The sequence below is a fragment of the Xyrauchen texanus genome, chromosome 38 (assembly GCF_025860055.1).
Source record: "Xyrauchen texanus isolate HMW12.3.18 chromosome 38, RBS_HiC_50CHRs, whole genome shotgun sequence".
Lineage (NCBI taxonomy): Eukaryota > Metazoa > Chordata > Actinopteri > Cypriniformes > Catostomidae > Xyrauchen > Xyrauchen texanus.
Genome location: NC_068313.1, coordinates 34,887,517 through 34,907,347, shown reverse-complemented (window position 1 = coordinate 34,907,347; position 19,831 = coordinate 34,887,517). Strand labels below are relative to the sequence as shown.

The window sequence follows — 19,831 nt, the reverse complement described above, 5'->3', positions numbered from 1 at the left end:
CTCGTGGTCGCTATAATGTGGTTCTCGCTTTCTGTGAGGCGAGTGGTCAAGGCCGTAACCAGGATTTTTCAAATGCCGAGGTCAAAAATACTATACATTTTCTGCCAACTCAGAAGCTGCCATATGTCCTGGAGTGTTACCATGATTTGAGATTATTCCCCTTTTCTCACCAGAATATTACAAATATTCCTCCAACTGAAGAATTATATAGATATGTCATTTACTTTATTCATGATCTTATCAATAGAAGATTAAAAGAAGACTTTTTCTTTTGAGTACATCCCCAAATGGAGGTTTTGTTTGATTTAGCGAATCGATTATTAGACAAATTGTAACCAAATCCAAACAAGCTTGACAACATCATCAACCTGCTAGAAAGGCCAGATTCGACAAGCATCCATCAACACTATACCCTGTTTCTCTCTCTTCTTACAAGGACATTTAAGTGTCAAACATTGACCTTTTTCTGCAGACAGGGGTGTTTCTAGAGACTCTGGGAGCCCCATGCAGAAAGAGCCTTTTCCTCTTCCTCTAGTTAATATGCCCGGACGGGTAAATCCGCTTCATGGTCCGTCATTTAATTGCCGCTCTGAAACTACAAAACGTCTGACGGCGAGCTCGTAGCATGGGGGCCCCTAGGGGGGTTCTGGACATGTCATTGCAGAGCCTTGTACCATCAAATAATTTAAGGGGGTTCCATGTTATCATTGCTGTAGTCCAATGTAATCAGCCGTCCTTGAGGGGGCCCCTTCCAGCTCGGGGCCCCAGGCAATTACCTGGTTTGCCTACCCCATTGCAACGTCTCTGTCTGCAGAAACAAAGATGAGGATGGAAAGAACTAATCTCGGAAATAGCTTTCCACCATTAAGAATATAAACATTGTTATTAATCACCTCATGATAATCCCACACAAAAGTACGTATACTTTCGGTCTCCTTCCCATTTTAATAAGTGTTGACTGGAGAAATTGGCGTGGCTTCTCAATCCATACGGTGACTGGCCGTTTCCTGGGCTGTCAAGTAGTATTTCAAAGTAATAGGACACGCCCACATCTCACCTCTTTGCCCTAATTTTAATGCACACACACTACCCACTTGCTTCATGTACATTATGAGAATTCAAAAGTTGCTCATTTACATTATGCATGCATGCCTATGCAAACTAAACACATAAATCTCTCTGTCTTTCTGTTATGTGATCTATAACTCAAATCCAGCTCATCTGGTTAATGTGACTGTCCAAACACACCTGCATGCAAATGAAGCCACTATTTAACACAAACACACACGGATGGTGTTTGCTATTGTCAGCCAGTAGACATAAAATCTCTGTATAACAAAAGCATGATATCTAGGTGGGTGTGCATGTGATTCTGAGCTGCCAATTTTAATGCAGATGTGTTCACAAAAAACCTTGACATCCGCTCCAGCTCTCCATGACACGTTCTTGAAGTAGTAGTGACTGAACAAAAGTACAATAGGTCACAAATATGCACCGACACTGAACTCACAAGCTTCTCGCTGGTTTTGTTAACACTAAATGCCTCTCTTGCATACACATATTTAGGGTGCATAAACAGTACTTTCCGAATATGCAATCTTATGGAATTGAAATCATTATTTTTAGATGAAGAGCCATTTAAAGAGACCATTAACACAGCAGTCGGACACACTGACACCAATAAACTTGCAATGAATCTATTTTATTGGCATTCTGATAAAAATGGCTGACACGTCCGCACTTAATGTGATCTTGGTTTAATCAGACGTGACTGAAAGAACGATGACATTATGGCATACCTTCCACTGATTCCCACACACACACACACACACACACACACACACACACACACAGTCTAGGGTAAGGCTAGGGTATACTTCGTTTTTCCACGTGCTGTTCGATCTTGTGCAAGGTCGAGCACTCATCCTTTCAAGCTATACTCTTTAGACCGTGACGCCGTACGGACACGTTCAACACACGTACACTATGACTGCTTTGTGATATTTTTAGTTTTAGAAAAACTAGGCTGCACGCAGACAGTATACATGTACTGTGCTGATGACGAAAGTTGTGTGACATGCACTATAGCGGCACGCGAAAAACCGAAGTACACTTTTGCCTTTAGGCTTTACACACGTAGGCACACCCCGACGTCCAAATGAGCACATCCACACCAAATAATGCAAAAAAGTGTATAAACATGCAGAAGACAAACTTTGTCATTATTTACTCATCCTCATGTCATTACAAACCCATATGGCATTATTTCTTATGCTTTCACAGTGGCACGCGTGTTTACGAGAGAACCCTTTTTTAATTTTTTGCGTGAAAACGAGCCATTGTGAATTCATTTCTCTCACAGAGCTCACGAACGTGCAACGGACTTCAGGATTTTTAAGGAAAAGGACTTAAATTTCAGGTTGTTTCTCACCAAATCCGCGTATATGCAAGTCAAGTATGTTCACGCGAGAACTTGCGATCATTTTAGCGCTAAACTACAAAAGTTCTCGCGTGAAAATGCAAACCACTGTGAATCAGTTTCAGCGTCAGGGTGTTTATTGTAAAACTACTATTGGGTTGTTTCATGACTTACTTTATGCGTTCACAGTGGCACGCGTTCACGCAAGAACTTGCGTTGTTTTTTGTGATAAACTACGCAATTTCTCGCGTTAACAAACGAGCCACTGTGAACGAGCTTCTATCATAGAGCTCATAAAGGTGTAATGGACGTCAGGATTTTCCCAGTAAAATTACCTGTATGACTTTCTTATGCGTTCACAGTGGAACGTTATTTTTAGCGCTAAACTGCGCAAATACTTGCCTCAACACAAGAGTCACAGTGAACGAGCTTCTCTCATAGTGCTTATAAATGTGCAACAGACTTTAGGATTTTCCATTTTCGGTTGTTTCTCGAAACCTGTATGACTTTCACAGTGGTATGTGTTTACACAACAACTTTGTTTATATCGCTAAACTATGCAATTTCTCGCGCTAAAAAGCAAGCCAATGTAAATGAGCTAGTCTCGTAGCACTCATAAATGGATATTCAAAGTAAATTTACTTCAATTTTAGGTTATGACCAAAACCTTTAGGACTTTCTTTCTTATGCGTTCACATTGGTGTGCGTTCACGCGAGAACTTGGCCGTGTCTCGTTTGGAATGATGCATCCTCCGGAGGTCGACACTTCAAACGTGACCTTTTTTCATGGGAATTCGGAGGATGCATGAGGTGTATCCTTCGTGGGCACCCACAACCCATAATTCTTTGCTTCAACGGAAACGTCTAAAAAAAAAATCTACGCCAATTTGACCGTAAATATGATAATAATAATAATAATAATAATAATAATAATAATAATAATAATAATGTTAATTCCAAAGTTGAAGTACCTCAGTAGATGAGTGCAGAGTATATAATATGTATAATTATAATAACGTATTAGACTTAAAGTACACCTGTAAAATCAATTTGCTCTTTACGTCATTATAACGCTCCTAAAATGTACCTCATACATTCCCTTCCAAAGGGACTTTGTTCCGTTGTCACTCAAAGCGCTCGCGCTTGTTAAAGAGCGGCGTGTTGTCATAGCAACCATGATACATTCCGTTTCCAATTGTCCTACGAAGGCGGTGTCATTTAAACAAGGCTTGTTTAAAGGAGGACACTCAGTATACTGCAGCCTTCAAAGGACATGTCCTACACAGCCCTTGTGTTTTTTTAGCACTAAACTTAACAAGTTCTTGCATCAACATGCGAGCAATGGTGAACGGGATTCTCTCAAAGCGCTTATAAATGTGCAACAGAGGTCAGGATTTTTATAGTCAATTTAATGACATTTTTGGTTGTTTCTCAAAACCTGTGTGACTTTCTTAAGTGTTCAGAGTGGCACACATTTTCACTTGATAACTTGCATTATTTTTAACGCTAAACTACGCAATTTATAGCCTCAACATGCGAGCCACTGAGAACAAGCTTCTTTCAAAGTGCTCAGAATTAGCAACGGACATTTTGGGTTGTTTCGCACCAAAACCTGTATGACTTTTTGACCTGTCCACAGTGGCACACGTTGACTTGCTTTGCTTTTAGCACTAAACAACATGAGTTTTCACCAAAAACAGAGCCCCTGTGAATGAGTTTCTCTCATACAGCTTAGGAACAAGCACCAGATGTCAATATATTCACCAAAAAAATGACATTTCAGGTTCTTTCTCACCATAAACGTCATATGCCTTCAGAAGACTTGGAATATGTCCCACGGAATACTTTAAAGATACATTTGGGTCCTTTTTAAGCTTTAAAGTGAGTGTTTGTCAACTGCTGTTTATTTTTATATTGAAAAGACATCGATATTAATTTCAATTCTTGCATATTGCAAATTATGACAGGATTGTACATTTTGGGTGCACTATTCCTTTAAACACAAAGTGGGGGACAACACACACACACACACCCATATATTGTACACAGTCTAACAGCGCTTAATGGTAGAAGGACACACAAATATCAATGGTTAATTGGAAACACACATTCGCACGTACACAGGGTGTCCAAGCATGGTTAATGGTTGGACACACGCATAAAGACAAATAAAGGATGTAAAATTGTGTAAGTAGTGGAAATAATGAGTTTAAGTGTAATGTAACATATTTGGAGAGTAAAGGCACCAAGTTATGCATGTGAATTCTATAAACTGTAATGCTGCAAGCAATGTGTGTGTTTACATCATTTTTTCCATAGTATTTGTACTGTATGGTATGTGAACACTAGAGTACTATTATATGTTGTGTTTGCATGTTTGTCATTGTTAGCAATGTCATTGAGCAGAAGGCTTTATTTTAAATATATATTTGTTTTTATTGTCTTTTTAGAACACGATTAACAATGGCTCCGTCAATGGGTGGGGCCAGGGCCGTCCTCTAACCCTCCGTGTCCGTTCATCACCTCTGGGGCCGAAGCTCTGGTTCGAGAGGCGGGGCATCCAGTTGCCATAGGCAACACTAGTCTACGTGATGTCATAGCGAATGGACGGGGCCATCTCAGAGGCTAGTCTCCCGTAGAAACATGGTACCAATGTTATAGGACACTTTGCGGACGGGGACCGAGCGAGTGCTGGTGAGGGAGGCGTGGCTCTGGGATTTGCCCGCCTCCAGGAAATAGCAGATTCCCGGGATCCCTTTGGGGAAGTTGTCGGGAAGGTCCTGCCTGGAGCGAGGGATGAAGGAGAACGAGCGATCGTCACGCAAGAGTCTGAAAAACAAGAATAATTAAAGAAAGTTAAACGAATTCGCTTATGTTCTATTTACTGTGACATAAAGTGCATAGCAAGAGTCTGTGCTTATATTTGTGTGCTGTTAAGACGTTTGCAATGGCATTGAGTTAGAGCCCAAACAGGGCCCGAATCCAGGGTGTGCTAAGTGACTCCAGTCAAGCTTTCTAAGCAACCAAATGGCCCGGTTGTTAGGAAGGGTAGAGTCATTTTGGGGTAACCTCCTCGTGGTCGCTATAATGTGGTTCGCTCTGATGGTTTGTCGGGTCCTGTCGTACACGGTTAAGGTAGCAGACCTCAAGTACTGTTGTGGACATGTGTGTGATTCTAGGTGTGTGTGTGTGTGTGTGTGTGTATGCATGTACATATATTTGTGTGTGAATGTGTGGACGAGTGTGTTGGCATATATTTGTGCTCGATTATTCATCTGTGAATGTCTGCAAACGCAGGTGCTCTTTGGTGCATTCTGAATCCTGCATACACGTGTGTATCTGTATGAGCAGATCTTCAGAGCTGCACTTGACTGCAGAGTATTGTCCTTGACGATCCTCACTGAAGCAGGTTGCCATAGAAACAGGTGTGACCCTGTATGGCCCTGTGTGAGTCAGTGTGTGTGTGTGTGTGTGTTCTCACTGGTATGTGGTTGGGCTGACGTTGATGCAGCGCGGGTGACTGCCCGATTCAAACTTGCTGGCCAACGTGACGTTATTACCAAACAAACAGTAGCGTGGCATCATCACACCGACGACACCAGCCAGCACCGAACCCGAGTGGATTCCAATCCGCAACTACAGAGAGAGAGAGACAGAAAGAAAAACAAAGAGAAAGAGTAATATTACCGTTAGTGCTTTTGAGAAAGAAATATCTGGAAATAATAAATGCAAGTCTTATTGCATTAACTGCCCTCAGCGGTCTCTTACCAAACGATGTGATCATTTCAGATTTTAACAACACAGATTCTTACTTGACTTGACTTTTTATTTAAGACACTTAATGAAGAACTGGAAGAGTATTCTGCGATGTATGTTTAAATGAGATATGACTGCACCGTTATTGAGTGCATCAGGAGAAGATTTACAGAAATCGGCAAGAAAACGGCATTAAAAGCAGTGATTTGTATTATGAATAATTTCATTTAAATTACCATAGACGATAATTAAAACACATTTAGTTACATTTGTTTATAGTAACAAACTTATACAGTATAATAAAATAGCCGGCAACTAAGGGGGTGTTCACACTTGTAGTTCAGGCCCAAAAATGAAAACAATACATTTAGTCCTGTTCGTTTAGCGCGTTCACACTGTCATTTTTAAGACCGAAACTAAAGCTACAAAACCAAAGGCATCAGGGAAAAGTCACGACCTGATTGGACCGCTTTTATGACGTATATTTTTTGATGGAACTTGCTGAACATCCAAAACAATGCTGGCGAAATGCGCTCGTTGGATGTATATATGTCTATATGGTGGTATTTTTACCAGCTGAGAATTATCGAAGAGTTAATAACATGTCAAAATAGCGCCAGGAGTTCCTCCGTTGCACACATAAATGAAGATATGCTGCAAGAACGGCTGACGGGCGGTTCTGACGCCTGTCCCAAACTGTAATGGGCAACATAGCTCATATGATGAGAAGAACCAGGTATGCTTGAGGTCAGTATTAGGCAAATTACTTCCTGTTTTTGGTCCGTTTAGACGTCTTTGGTCCATGTTGCGTTCATATATCAATCGAACCGTACCAGAGTTCGTTTGGAAGCGGACCAAGACCCACTATTCAGGCAGTCTCGGTCTGCTTCGGGTGGCAGCGTTCACACTTGTTCAAATGAACCGCACTAGCAGAGCAATCGCACCAGAGTTCGTTTTAATCGAACCAAACCTGCTAAGTGTGAACACACCCTAAAAGTCAGTCAGGCAGGCGAACTGAAGGGTTTAAAAGACAAAATGTGATACTTCTACGTGCAAGAGTTTTCTAAAATCAAAAGTAAATAGGCCTTGTTGTCAATCAGGCAAGACTAGAGTTAGTCTCTCATGAATAATGATGCACACACAAAAAGACACCAGTTCGGTTCTCTGCGTCACATTAAACGCTTTAAACAAACACAATCAATGTTGTGCTCATTACACTATGCAAACGACATGACATTCTCAGTCGCTTCTAAACACACACACACAAAAGACACATATGGGCCTCTCAGAGACACTGTTTCGCTCATTGACTCATCCAAACAAGAGCGAACAACAAGTGTTCCTCAGTTAATAATATTCATGTGCAATGAAGAAAAGCTAGCCTATAATCGCTAGCTAGTTCTGGCATAACTTTGAACTCCAACCAGATCCATCTTTGATCTTTGTGCAAGAAACATTTTAGCTGTGACAACCTCCCCGATAGAGCGCAACAGTCTGGTTTCAGAAGTAACAATCGGAGGAATTATCTCCATAGGTAAACTTATTTTTAACAATTAACGTGTCCACCTTTACAGAAGGACCTAACATCAGATCAGAGGTTGTTAATCGATGGTATATGCTTCTGCTGAAGCCATCGGTCCATGTCATTCAACTTCATTTAAAAAAAATCATGTTTAATAGCAGAATTCCTTAGTATATATCATAGACTGTAAAAAAAGATGGCCGACGCTCTTTTCCATTGGTGAGAACTGAAGCCGCCAGTGTCCCGATATGGCGCTGTAGTGAGCAGGAAGTAAAGCCGCGAAATCAAGGCCCCGCCCTCACTCTCGCTGAATCAATCGCAAGCACACGCCCCTGCACTTTTGAATTATGACGGTGTGAAATAATTAATGATAGAAATTTAGATATTAAATTTAAAGCTCCAATCTCCTCAGTCCTCCGAAGATCCCGAAAAAAGTCCGTTGGTGCTTCAGTGACTACTTCACTCAGAGAACCTGTCAATCACAGCTGTCAATCATGATGTCACAGCACCGTTTTTATAGCATCACATAACTAAAAACAAACTTATTTTGAAAACAAACACTTGAAATGACATCAACGTGATAGAAACGACAGTAAATGACAGAAACTATCTTTGGAAAAAAGATATGTGAAGTGTAATTTAATCGTTTAGTTGGTCTCACGTCCCGTTGAATAACATGGGGAGGCGGGGTTTATGACCAATCCTAGGACCAGCCACCGGGGGGCGATCGAGACGTTTTGGCTTCACTTTTGAGGGCTTGTGCGGCACACTTGGTATGTATGTTAGTACGATGCTCTGAACAAACCCTCCGACTCACCTTGATTGGCTTCTCATCGGGTGTCAACACTTCCTCTGACAGCTCCATCATCTTCAGAGCCATGAGCGCGATTGGCTTAGCGTGGCTGTCAATCTTCCTGTGGAGACCTCCCGCCACACAGTACGCATCACCTATAGTTTCAATCTGTTGAGAGAGATGACAATAAGAGGAATCTTACTGTTGATGTACACTCAGTAGAGAGCATCTCATTAGAGGAAGTGAGGCACTTACAATGGAAGTCAAAGAGGTCAATCGGTAAACGTTAAAATACTCACCGTTTCAAAACTATAGACACAAGATGTAAACAATATGTGTGTTAACATGATTTTAGAGTGATAAAATCGCTTACCTTTACTGTTTGAAAGTTATAGCCAATTTTACAATTTCGTTGCCATGACGACATAAGACAGTAAACCATAAAACCTTAAAACGACCATTTAAAAACGTGATTTAAACAGCTTCACTGCTCGAATAATACATGAGTTTTAGCAGAAGAATTCATTTAAGTGCTTTTATAAAATCATAGGCTTCACATTTCTGCTTTTAAACCTTCAAAAAATTGGCCCGTTGACTTCCATTGTTAGTGCCTCACTGTAACCTCCCTTTCTGCTTCATATATTTCTTTGCTGAAGACAGCCCCCCCCACACACAATATTTATACCATGCTTCACGCTCTGTGTGTGTGTGTGTGTGTGTGTGTGTGTGTGTGTGTGTGTGTGTGTGTGTGTGTGTGTGCGCGCGCGTGTCTGTGTGTGCGTGTGCGCGTCAGTGTGTGCGTGTCTGTGTGTGTCTGTATGCGTGTGTGTCAGTGTGTGTGTGTGCGTGTTTCTGTGCGCGTGTGTGTGTGCGCGTGCATGTCAGTGTGTGTGCGCGTCAGTGTGTGTGTGTGTGTGCGTGTCTGTGTCAGTGTGTGTGTGTGCGTCTCTGTGTCAGTGTGTGTGCATGCGTGTGTGTGTCAGTGTGTGCGCTTGTGTGTGTCTGTGTGCGCGTGTGTGTGTCTGTGTGCGCGTGTGTGTGTGCTCGTGCGTGCCAGTGTGTGTGTGTGTGTGTGCGTGTCTGTGTCAGTGTGTGTGTGTGCGTGTCTGTGTCAGTGCGTGTCTGTATGCGTGTGTGTGTCAGTGTGTGCGCTTGTGTGTGTGTCAGTGTGCGCATGTGTGTGTGCACGTGCGTGTCAGTGTGTGTGTGTGTGTGTGCGTGTGCGTGTCAGTGTGTGTGTGTGTGTGTGTGTGTGTGCGTGTCAGTGTGTGTGTGGGTGCATGTCAGTGTGTGTGTGTGTGTGTGTGTGTCTGTATGCGTGTGTGTCAGTGTGTGTGTGTGCGTGTTTGTGTGTATGTGTTCACATTAGATCTTAAAAGATCTTTCATAGGAGCTAAAATCTTTTAAACACTGAAGTCTTTCTTTACCGCACTGTTTAGGGCTCTTTAATATAGTGGAGTATTTAAAGATTCAAGAATATGTCCTGGTTATATTTCACCCCAAAATCAAAAGACATTTTTTTTTAGGATTATTTAGGACTAGCAAGAATTTTGGCGGTAAATGTGGTTAATTGTCATTAAAATCATGTAAAAGGCCCAAAAATCATAATGGACATAAAATAGGCTTATTTTTCTTTTGATTTTGGGGTGAGAAATGACCTGATAGGTACGATGGGGCTAAAGCCACTTTTGATTTCCTCCCAAAATACTAAATAGCAACAAAAACTACCACAGCACTTTCCTAAATACCTGTATATAATAAGTTAAGGGATCGTTTTTGGGGAAAATCCCGCAAATGTAGGCTACGGGCCAAACATATCGTTTTTCTTAACGCTCCCTTTAGCAATCGGAGTGTGTGTACCTTATAGACGTCCAGTATTCCGCACTGGTAGTCGAAGCGTGTGTAGAGTTCGTTCAGCATGCTGATGACCTGCATTGGCGTACACTGCGCGCAAACCGCCGTGAACCCCACGATATCGGAGAACAGCATAGTGACATCATCAAACTTCTTGGCTTGAACAGGAAGTCCCTGCCACAGTCTCTGAGCCACGTCGCCGGGGAATATGGAATATAGAAGATCCACGGTTCTCCGTTTCTCCTCCTCTAAAGCTTGATGGGTCTTCTCCAGAGTGGCTTTGATTTTATCCATGCGTTTCTTCAGTCCGTCCTGGGCTTTCGCCTGTTCCCCAACCTGCAGAACAGAAGTGATTAGACAAACATTACGTCAGGATCCACTTTTAAAACTGTGTGTATTTAAATGGACTGGCCCTTTTCACTTCTATTGTTAGTGCCTTACTGTGGACTGTGATATTTGAATTAAAAATGTTTTTTGTCATCAAAATAATGCCACAACTGATGTGGACTAAGCTTGAAAAGTCTCACTTATTTGCTCACCCTCATGCCATCCATATGACTTTCTTTCTCCTGAGGATCACTAATGACATTTTTTAGTTGCCAGAACTTTGAAGCTCTAAAAAGCACATAAATGCAGCATAAAAGTAACGCATAAGACAACAGTGGTTTAATCCATGTCTTCAGAAGTTTTATGATAGGTGTGGGTGATAAACAGAGCAATATTTAAATCCTTTTTTACTATAAATACTCCTCCCTGCTCAATAGGTGGCGGTATGTATGAAGAATGCGAATCGGCAAAAACAAAACAACAAATTAGAAAGTGAAAGTGGAGATTTACAATAAAACTTGAGTCCTGTGGATTATTTGTATGCTGCCTTTATGTGCTTTTTGGAACTTCAAAGTTCTGGTCACCATTCCCTTGCATTATATTGACCTACAGAGCTGAAATATTCTTCTAAAAAGCTTAATTTGTGTTCTGCAGAAGAAAGCAACTCGTACACATCTGGGATGGCATGAGGGCGAATAAATGAGAGAATTAAAATTGTGGGGTGAACTGTCCCTTTGACTTGCATTCAATATATATAATGACTTTGATTGCAGCTTATACAAATCAGAATTTAAAGGAACTATATGTTTTACAGTAAAGCAATAATCCAAGAGAGGTTGTGAATTATAGTGATTTTACCACAGTGAATGGTTGTGGTAAGGTATAACACAATAATTCTATATGATGGAGGCAACAATAACGTGATAAAGACACTAATGTTCAATAAACAATGACTTATAATAATAACAATATATACAAATTAATATTGTTCATTAATCTAACTTTAGAATTAAACTAGTCACGTGTGTGTGTGTGTGTGTGTGTGTGTGTGTGTGTGTGTGTGTGTGTGTGTGTGTGTGTGTGTGTGTGTGTGTTAAACATGGCTCATCAAATTTAGACATTTTATTATTGTTTGACAAACTCCCCAGGAAATTAAAGACGTAACAAAACTTGTTTTTGGATTCCAGTGTCGAATGAAACTTGAAACCCACCAGGATGACATCACGCGTCGCATCATGCATGGGGATGTCCGACAAATGTAAACCCCGCCCCATGAGCTCCTCCAGCCTATCAACACGCGGAGAGCCCAGGAACATGATGGAGTTGGATTCAGGTAAGTGAAGCATCTGACCTTTGAGTTCCATCACCTGAGACACACACACACACACACACACACACACACACACACACACACACACACACACACACACACACACACACACACACACGAGAGAGAGAGAGAGATGTATTTAATGTGTTGAAATTGAAATGTTTGTTTATGTTTGGGAGCACACTCCTCTGAATATGTTTACATGGTTGTAAAGGAAAACAACTAAGCATGTCGAATTTTAGTGTCCTATATTTCAGAAACACAAACACACACACACTTGCACTCAAACACACACACACACACACACTCTCCACACACACACACACACACACACACTCAAACACACACACTCGCGCACACTCGCACTCACACACACACACTCTCAAACACACACACACTCGCGCACACACATAAACACTCGCACTCACACACACTCACACACACACATACACATACACACTCGCACTCACACACTCTCAAACACACACTCTCAAACACACACACACTCTCAAACACACACTCTCACTCACACACACACACACTCGCACTCTCAAACACACACACACACACACACACACTCGCACACACACATAAACACTCACACTCGCACTCACACACACACATACACACACACACTCAAACACACACACACACACTCTCTCTCTCAAACACACACACACACACACACACTCACGCACACACATAAACACACTCACGCACACACATAAACACTCGCACTCACACACACTCACACACACACACACACTCTCAAACACACACACCCACTCTCAAACACACACACACTCACACACACACATAAACACTCGCACTCACACACACTCACACACACACATACACATACACACTCGCACTCACACACTCTCAAACACACACTCTCAAACACACACACACTCTCAAACACACACTCTCACTCACACACACACACACTCGCACTCTCAAACACACACACACACACACACTCGCGCACACACACATAAACACTCACACTCGCACTCACACACACACATACACACACACACTCAAACACACACACACACACTCTCTCTCTCAAACACACACACACACACACACACTCACGCACACACATAAACACACTCACGCACACACATAAACACTCGCACTCACACACACTCACACACACACACACTCTCAAACACACACACCCACTCTCAAACACACACACACTCGCGCACACACATAAACACTCGCACTCACACACACTCGCACTCACACACACACACACTCACACACACACACACTCGCACACACACACTCGCACTCAAACACACACACACACACACACTAGATTTCTCAAACTGCTTGAGGAGACAGACTGTCTGAGTTCTTTTATTAGGATTTTGGTTGCTATGGAATTCTTAAGCAAAGTCTTCACTGTTCTCTGCATGTTTTTATATTTCTATAATCTTTCGAGCATCACTACTATTGTTAAGGTTAAAGGCTATCTCCAAGGCTCTAGTCTCTATGATATTCTGGCCTCTAGATAATGGTGTAAGTCCCTCCTTTAATGTAAATCTATGTGATTCGCAACGAGTTTTATTGTAAATCCAATCTCTTAGAAAAGTGCACGCCGCACATTTTGAGGTATCACTCATCTATGTACAGTTCAACACTTTGAGAGTTTGTTTAAAACTGCAAGCATGAACAATAGTGATCATGATGCTTGCCTTAGCACACCTCATCTCTCTGTCCTGAACACACACAGGGCCGGGATGTGAGAATATCCCCACGTGTAAGTGTACAATGACATTACATAACGGGACGGAGATTTTGAATTCACAACCATCTGCCTGAAATATTGCTTGTTAAAATCTAATTTAAAAATCAATTTTAGGTGTGAATGTAAAGGAAATGATAAACTAGAGGAGACAGGAAGTGTATCTGTTTACAAAAGTGTGTGTGTATCTTTGGCCTGGTCCTGGCTGTGTAGAGGTATTATGCAGAAATAGGGAGTTCTGCTTAAATAATGCATCGAGCTGTGTGTGTGTGTGTGTGTGTGTGTGTGTGTGTGTGTGTGTGTGTGTGTGTGTGTGTGTGTGTGTGCGCACTTCTATTCTCTTTGTCTCATGACTTTCAAACTTCATTGTTTCTATGGCAATAAAAGGACTGTAAGCCTGACCTTCTGCACAATCATCCAACATACACAGATCTACACATGTACAATGTACAGATACACATACAGCACACACACAGACTCATACATACATCGCTTTGAGGTCTCTATGGTAACCTTGTAAATGAGATTTATGAGGACACCCCTAGTGTCCCTGTAATTCAAACAGCTTTAAAATCATACTAAACAAAGTTTTTTTTGATTTTTGAAAATGTAAAAATGTCAAAAAGTTTCTGTGAGGATTAGGTTTAGGGGTTGTGTTAGGTTTAGGGGATAGAATCTATAATTTGTACATTATAAAAATCATTATGTCAATGGAAAGTCCTCATAATGATAGGAGTATCAACGTGTGTGTTCCACACGCATGCACATAAACACTGGGATTGTCCCAGTTCTGAAAAAGTACTGAACACCGTACTAATCAATAAAATCACACAATAAATACTGAATATGTGACTGAACATGATACTAAACAACAACATCACACTCAGAAGTAAACACTGAATATGTTACTAAACATCACAATCAAACTAAACATGTTACTAAACACCAACCACATTCAAAGTAAACTCTGAACATCTGACTGAACATGTTGCTAAACACCAATACCACATTCAGAGTAAATACTGAACATGTTACTGAACAAAACCACATTCAGAGTGAATACTGAACATGTTACTAAACATGTTACTGAACAAAACCACATTCAGAATAAATACTGAACATGTTACTAAACAAAACCACATTCAGAGTGAATACTGAACATGTTACTAAACATGTTACTGAACAAAACCACATTCAGAGTGAATACTGAACATGTTACTGAACAAAACCACATTCAGAGTGAATACTGAACATGTTACTAAACATGTTACTGAACAAAACCACATTCAGAGTGAATACTGAACATGTTACTGAACAAAACCACATTCAGAGTGAATACTGAACATGTTACTAAACATGTTACTGAACAAAACCACATTCAGAGTAAATACTGAACATGTTACTGAACATGTTACTGAACAAAACCACATTCAGAGTGAATACTGAACATGTTACTAAACATGTTACTGAACAAAACCACATTCAGAGTGAATACTGAACATGTTACTGAACAAAACCACATTCAGAGTGAATACTGAACATGTTACTGAACATGTTACTGAACAAAACCACATTCAGAGTAAATACTGAACATGTTACTGAACATGTTACTGAACAAAACCACATTCAGAGTGAATACTGAACATGTTACTGAACATGTTACTGAACAAAACCACATTCAGAGTGAATACTGAACATGTTACTGAACATGTTACTGAACAAAACCACATTCAGAGTGAATACTGAACATGTTACTAAACATGTTACTGAACAAAACCACATTCAGAGTAAATACTGAACATGTTACTGAACAAAACCACATTCAGAGTGAATACTGAACATGTTACTAAACATGTTACTGAACAAAACCACATTCAGAGTGAATACTGAACATGTTACTAAACATGTTACTGAACAAAACCACATTCAGAGTGAATACTGAACATGTTACTGAACATGTTACCAAATAATACCACATTCAGAGTGAATACTGAACATGTTACTGAACATGTTACTGAACAAAACCACATTCAGAGTGAATACTGAACATGTTACTAAACATGTTACTGAACAAAACCACATTCAGAGTAAATACTGAACATGTTACTGAACATGTTACTGAACAAAACCACATTCAGAATAAATACTGAACATGTTACTGAACAAAACCACATTCAGAGTGAATACTGAACATGTTACTAAACAAAACCACATTCAGAGTAAATACTGAACATGTTACTGAACATGTTACTGAACAAAACCACATTCAGACTGAATACTGAACATGTTACTAAACATGTTACTGAACAAAACCACATTCAGAGTAAATACTGAACATGTTACTGAACAAAACCACATTCAGAGTGAATACTGAACATGTTACTGAACATGTTACTGAACAAAACCACATTCAGACTGAATACTGAACATGTTACTAAACATGTTACTGAACAAAACCACATTCAGAGTAAATACTGAACATGTTACTGAACAAAACCACATTCAGAGTGAATACTGAACATGTTACTAAACAAAACCACATTCAGAGTAAATACTGAACATGTTACTGAACATGTTACTGAACAAAACCACATTCAGACTGAATACTGAACATGTTACTAAACATGTTACTGAACAAAACCACATTCAGAGTAAATACTGAACATGTTACTGAACAAACCACATTCAGAGTGAATACTGAACATGTTACTAAACAAAACCACATTCAGAGTAAATACTGAACATGTTACTGAACATGTTACTGAACAAAACCACATTCAGACTGAATACTGAACATGTTACTAAACATGTTACTGAACAAAACCACATTCAGAGTAAATACTGAACATGTTACTGAACAAAACCACATTCAGAGTGAATACTGAACATGTTACTGAACATGTTACTGAACAAAACCACATTCAGAGTGAATACTGAACATGTTACTAAACATGTTACTGAACAAAACCACATTCAGAGTAAATACTGAACATGTTACTGAACATGTTACTGAACAAAACCACATTCAGAATAAATACTGAACATGTTACTGAACAAAACCACATTCAGAGTGAATACTGAACATGTTACTAAACAAAACCACATTCAGAGTAAATACTGAACATGTTACTGAACAAAACCACATTCAGACTGAATACTGAACATGTTACTAAACATGTTACTGAACAAAACCACATTCAGAGTAAATACTGAACATGTTACTGAACAAAACCACATTCAGAGTGAATACTGAACATGTTACTGAACATGTTACTAAACAAAACCACATTCAGAGTAAATACTGAACATGTTACTGAACATGTTACTGAACAAAACCACATTCAGAGTAAATACTGAACATGTTACTGAACATGTTACTGAACAAAACCACATTCAGAGTGAATACTGAACATGTTACTGAACAAAACCACATTCAGAGTGAATACTGAACATGTTACTGAACATGTTACTAAACAAAACCACATTCAGAGTAAATACTGAACATGTTACTGAACATGTTACTGAACAAAACCACATTCAGAGTAAATACTGAACATGTTACTGAACATGTTACTGAACAAAACCACATTCAGAATAAATACTGAACATGTTACTAAACATGTTACTTAACAAAACCACATTCAGAGTGAATACTGAACATGTTACTGAACAAAACCACATTCAGGATAAATATTGAACATGTTACTGAACATGTTACTTAACAAAACCACATTCAGAGTGAATACTGAACATGTTACTGAACATGTTACCAAACAATACCACATTCAGAGTAAATACTGAACATGTTACTAAACATATTACTGAACAAAACCACATTCAGAGTGAATACTGAACATGTTACTGAACATGTTACCAAATAATACCACATTCAGAGTAAATACTGAACATGTTACTGAACATGTTACCAAACAATACCACATTCAGAGTGAATACTGAACATGTTACTAAACATGTTACTTAACAAAACCACATTCAGAGTGAATACTGAACATGTTACTTAACAAAACCACATTCAGAGTAAATACTGAACATGTTACTGAACAAAACCACATTCGGAATAAATATTGAACATGTTACTGAACATGTTACTGAACAAAACCACATTCAGAATAAATACTGAACATGTTACTAAACATGTTACTTAACAAAACCACATTCAGAATGAATACTGAACATGTTACTGAACAAAACCACATTCAGAATAAATATTGAACATGTTACTGAACATGTTACTGAACAAAACCACATTCAGAATAAATACTGAATATGTTACTGAACATGTTACTGAACAATACCACATTCAGAATAAATACTGAATATGTTACTGAACATGTTACTGAACAAAACCACATTCAGAATAAATACTGAATATGTTACTGAACATGTTACTGAACAAAACCACATTCAGAATAAATACTGAACGTTACTGAACATGTTACTGACCAAAACCACATTCAGAATAAATACTGAATATGTTACTGAACAAAACCACATTCAGATTTAATACTGGCCATGTTAATTAACAATAACACAACACATGTTACTTAATAACATTACACTCAGAGAAATTACTGAACATGTTACTGAACATTACTAAACAATAACATCACACTCAAAGTAAATACCAAGCATGTTACTAAACAATAATACCACAATCAGATTATATCCTGACCATCACACTTAGTGTAAACACTGAACAACACTAAACAACAATACGGTACTCAGAGTAAATACTCAACACCTTAATAAACCAGAACACCACCAAGACTGAACACCTTGCTAAGCCAGCAGTTGAAGAACTCTTCAGTAGATCATCCAGAGTTCTAGCACACTGCAATCCTGCAGGAGGAAACTGCAGGAATAGTCCTGGCTGATGTTCAAGCTTTAGTGCAGTGGAACCTTTTATAGAATGCAACAATAAATATATAATCAGCCCAGAGATACGGACATATGCTTCTTCTGGCTTCAATACACACCCATATACAGACACCGAAACAAAGATTTCTATATCAAACAGAATTCTGGATATAGCATCACAACTCTCATAGCCAACATATTGGCTGAATCTCTCAAACTTTCCAGGAACTGCAAATCAAAATTCACTCATACACCAGTTTTCAAACACCAACTGTAGTCCATTATTGATTTGATTTATCTAGGCTGGTTACAGAACTGCTGTTTTAGGTTCAAACCCCAAACATTGATTCATGAACTATATATATACACACTTACAAAAATCGAGAGTTCATGGCAAAATCTCGATTTTTGTAAGAGAAATCATTGTGCCCTTGATCCAGATACTTAACCTCAAAACACACCAAAAGAACGAAGTTTGTACAGTGATTTCTTTTAACCCTTTAAAGACTGACTTTAGCACAAGCAAACTGCCTGATGCCTGAGACATACTCTACACATGTACTTAAATGCAAGCACTTCGAGCAACTCTACCTCGATTTTTGTGCTATTTTTTCAGGCACATGTGCCAACGATGTGCAAAGACACGAACTGTCCGCATGTCTAGAAAAACTGGTGGACAGTCCACACATAATGTGCCTATGACGAAAAAACTAAGTATACTTTGGCCTTAAAGCTAAAGTATGTTATTTTTGGGCCACTAGCATCACAGAATGGAACTGCAAAAATAAAGTTAGTTTTCAAACAGCTTTCTGAATACGCCCCCCCATCTGCCATGATAAAACAAACAGACTGTACTGTCCCAAACTCACGCCAATAGGTGAGTCAGTTTTAATGTTTTTGGGATGGATGGGTATTTCTGGTGAAAAAGAAAAAGGATTTGATTCACTGTTGTATCAAAATCCCCACCACTAACATAGTTATATAAATATATTGAACTATATTACAGTGACATTCATAGGTGCCATGTTTGTTTACACACCATCTGCATGTTAAAATCAACAAACTCTTTCTTTCCGTTTATGCTACACGGATTACAGGTGCTGAGAATTATGGCAGGCTGTTAGAACTGACACCTGACTTTTAATTTTATTGTCTGTTCCCGAGTGGTGGTGGTGTAGTGGGCTAAAGCACTATAC

General features: G+C 39.5%; 1 protein-coding gene across 1 annotated transcript in view; it reads right to left on the bottom strand.

Annotated features, from left to right (window-relative positions):
• Positions 1–1,691: 1,691 nt before the first annotated feature.
• LOC127631636 (guanylate cyclase soluble subunit alpha-2-like) overlaps positions 1,692–19,831 on the bottom strand; it is a 39,199-nt gene continuing 21,059 nt past the window's right edge. Inside the window, exons 5-9 of the mRNA XM_052109908.1 lie at positions 11,883–12,038; positions 10,351–10,680; positions 8,515–8,658; positions 5,901–6,055; positions 1,692–5,248 (exon numbers count right to left, since the gene is read on the bottom strand). Coding sequence (XP_051965868.1) covers positions 5,038–5,248; positions 5,901–6,055; positions 8,515–8,658; positions 10,351–10,680; positions 11,883–12,038 — 996 coding nt within the window. The 3' untranslated portion in view covers positions 1,692–5,037. The remainder of the gene's footprint in view (positions 5,249–5,900; positions 6,056–8,514; positions 8,659–10,350; positions 10,681–11,882; positions 12,039–19,831) is intronic.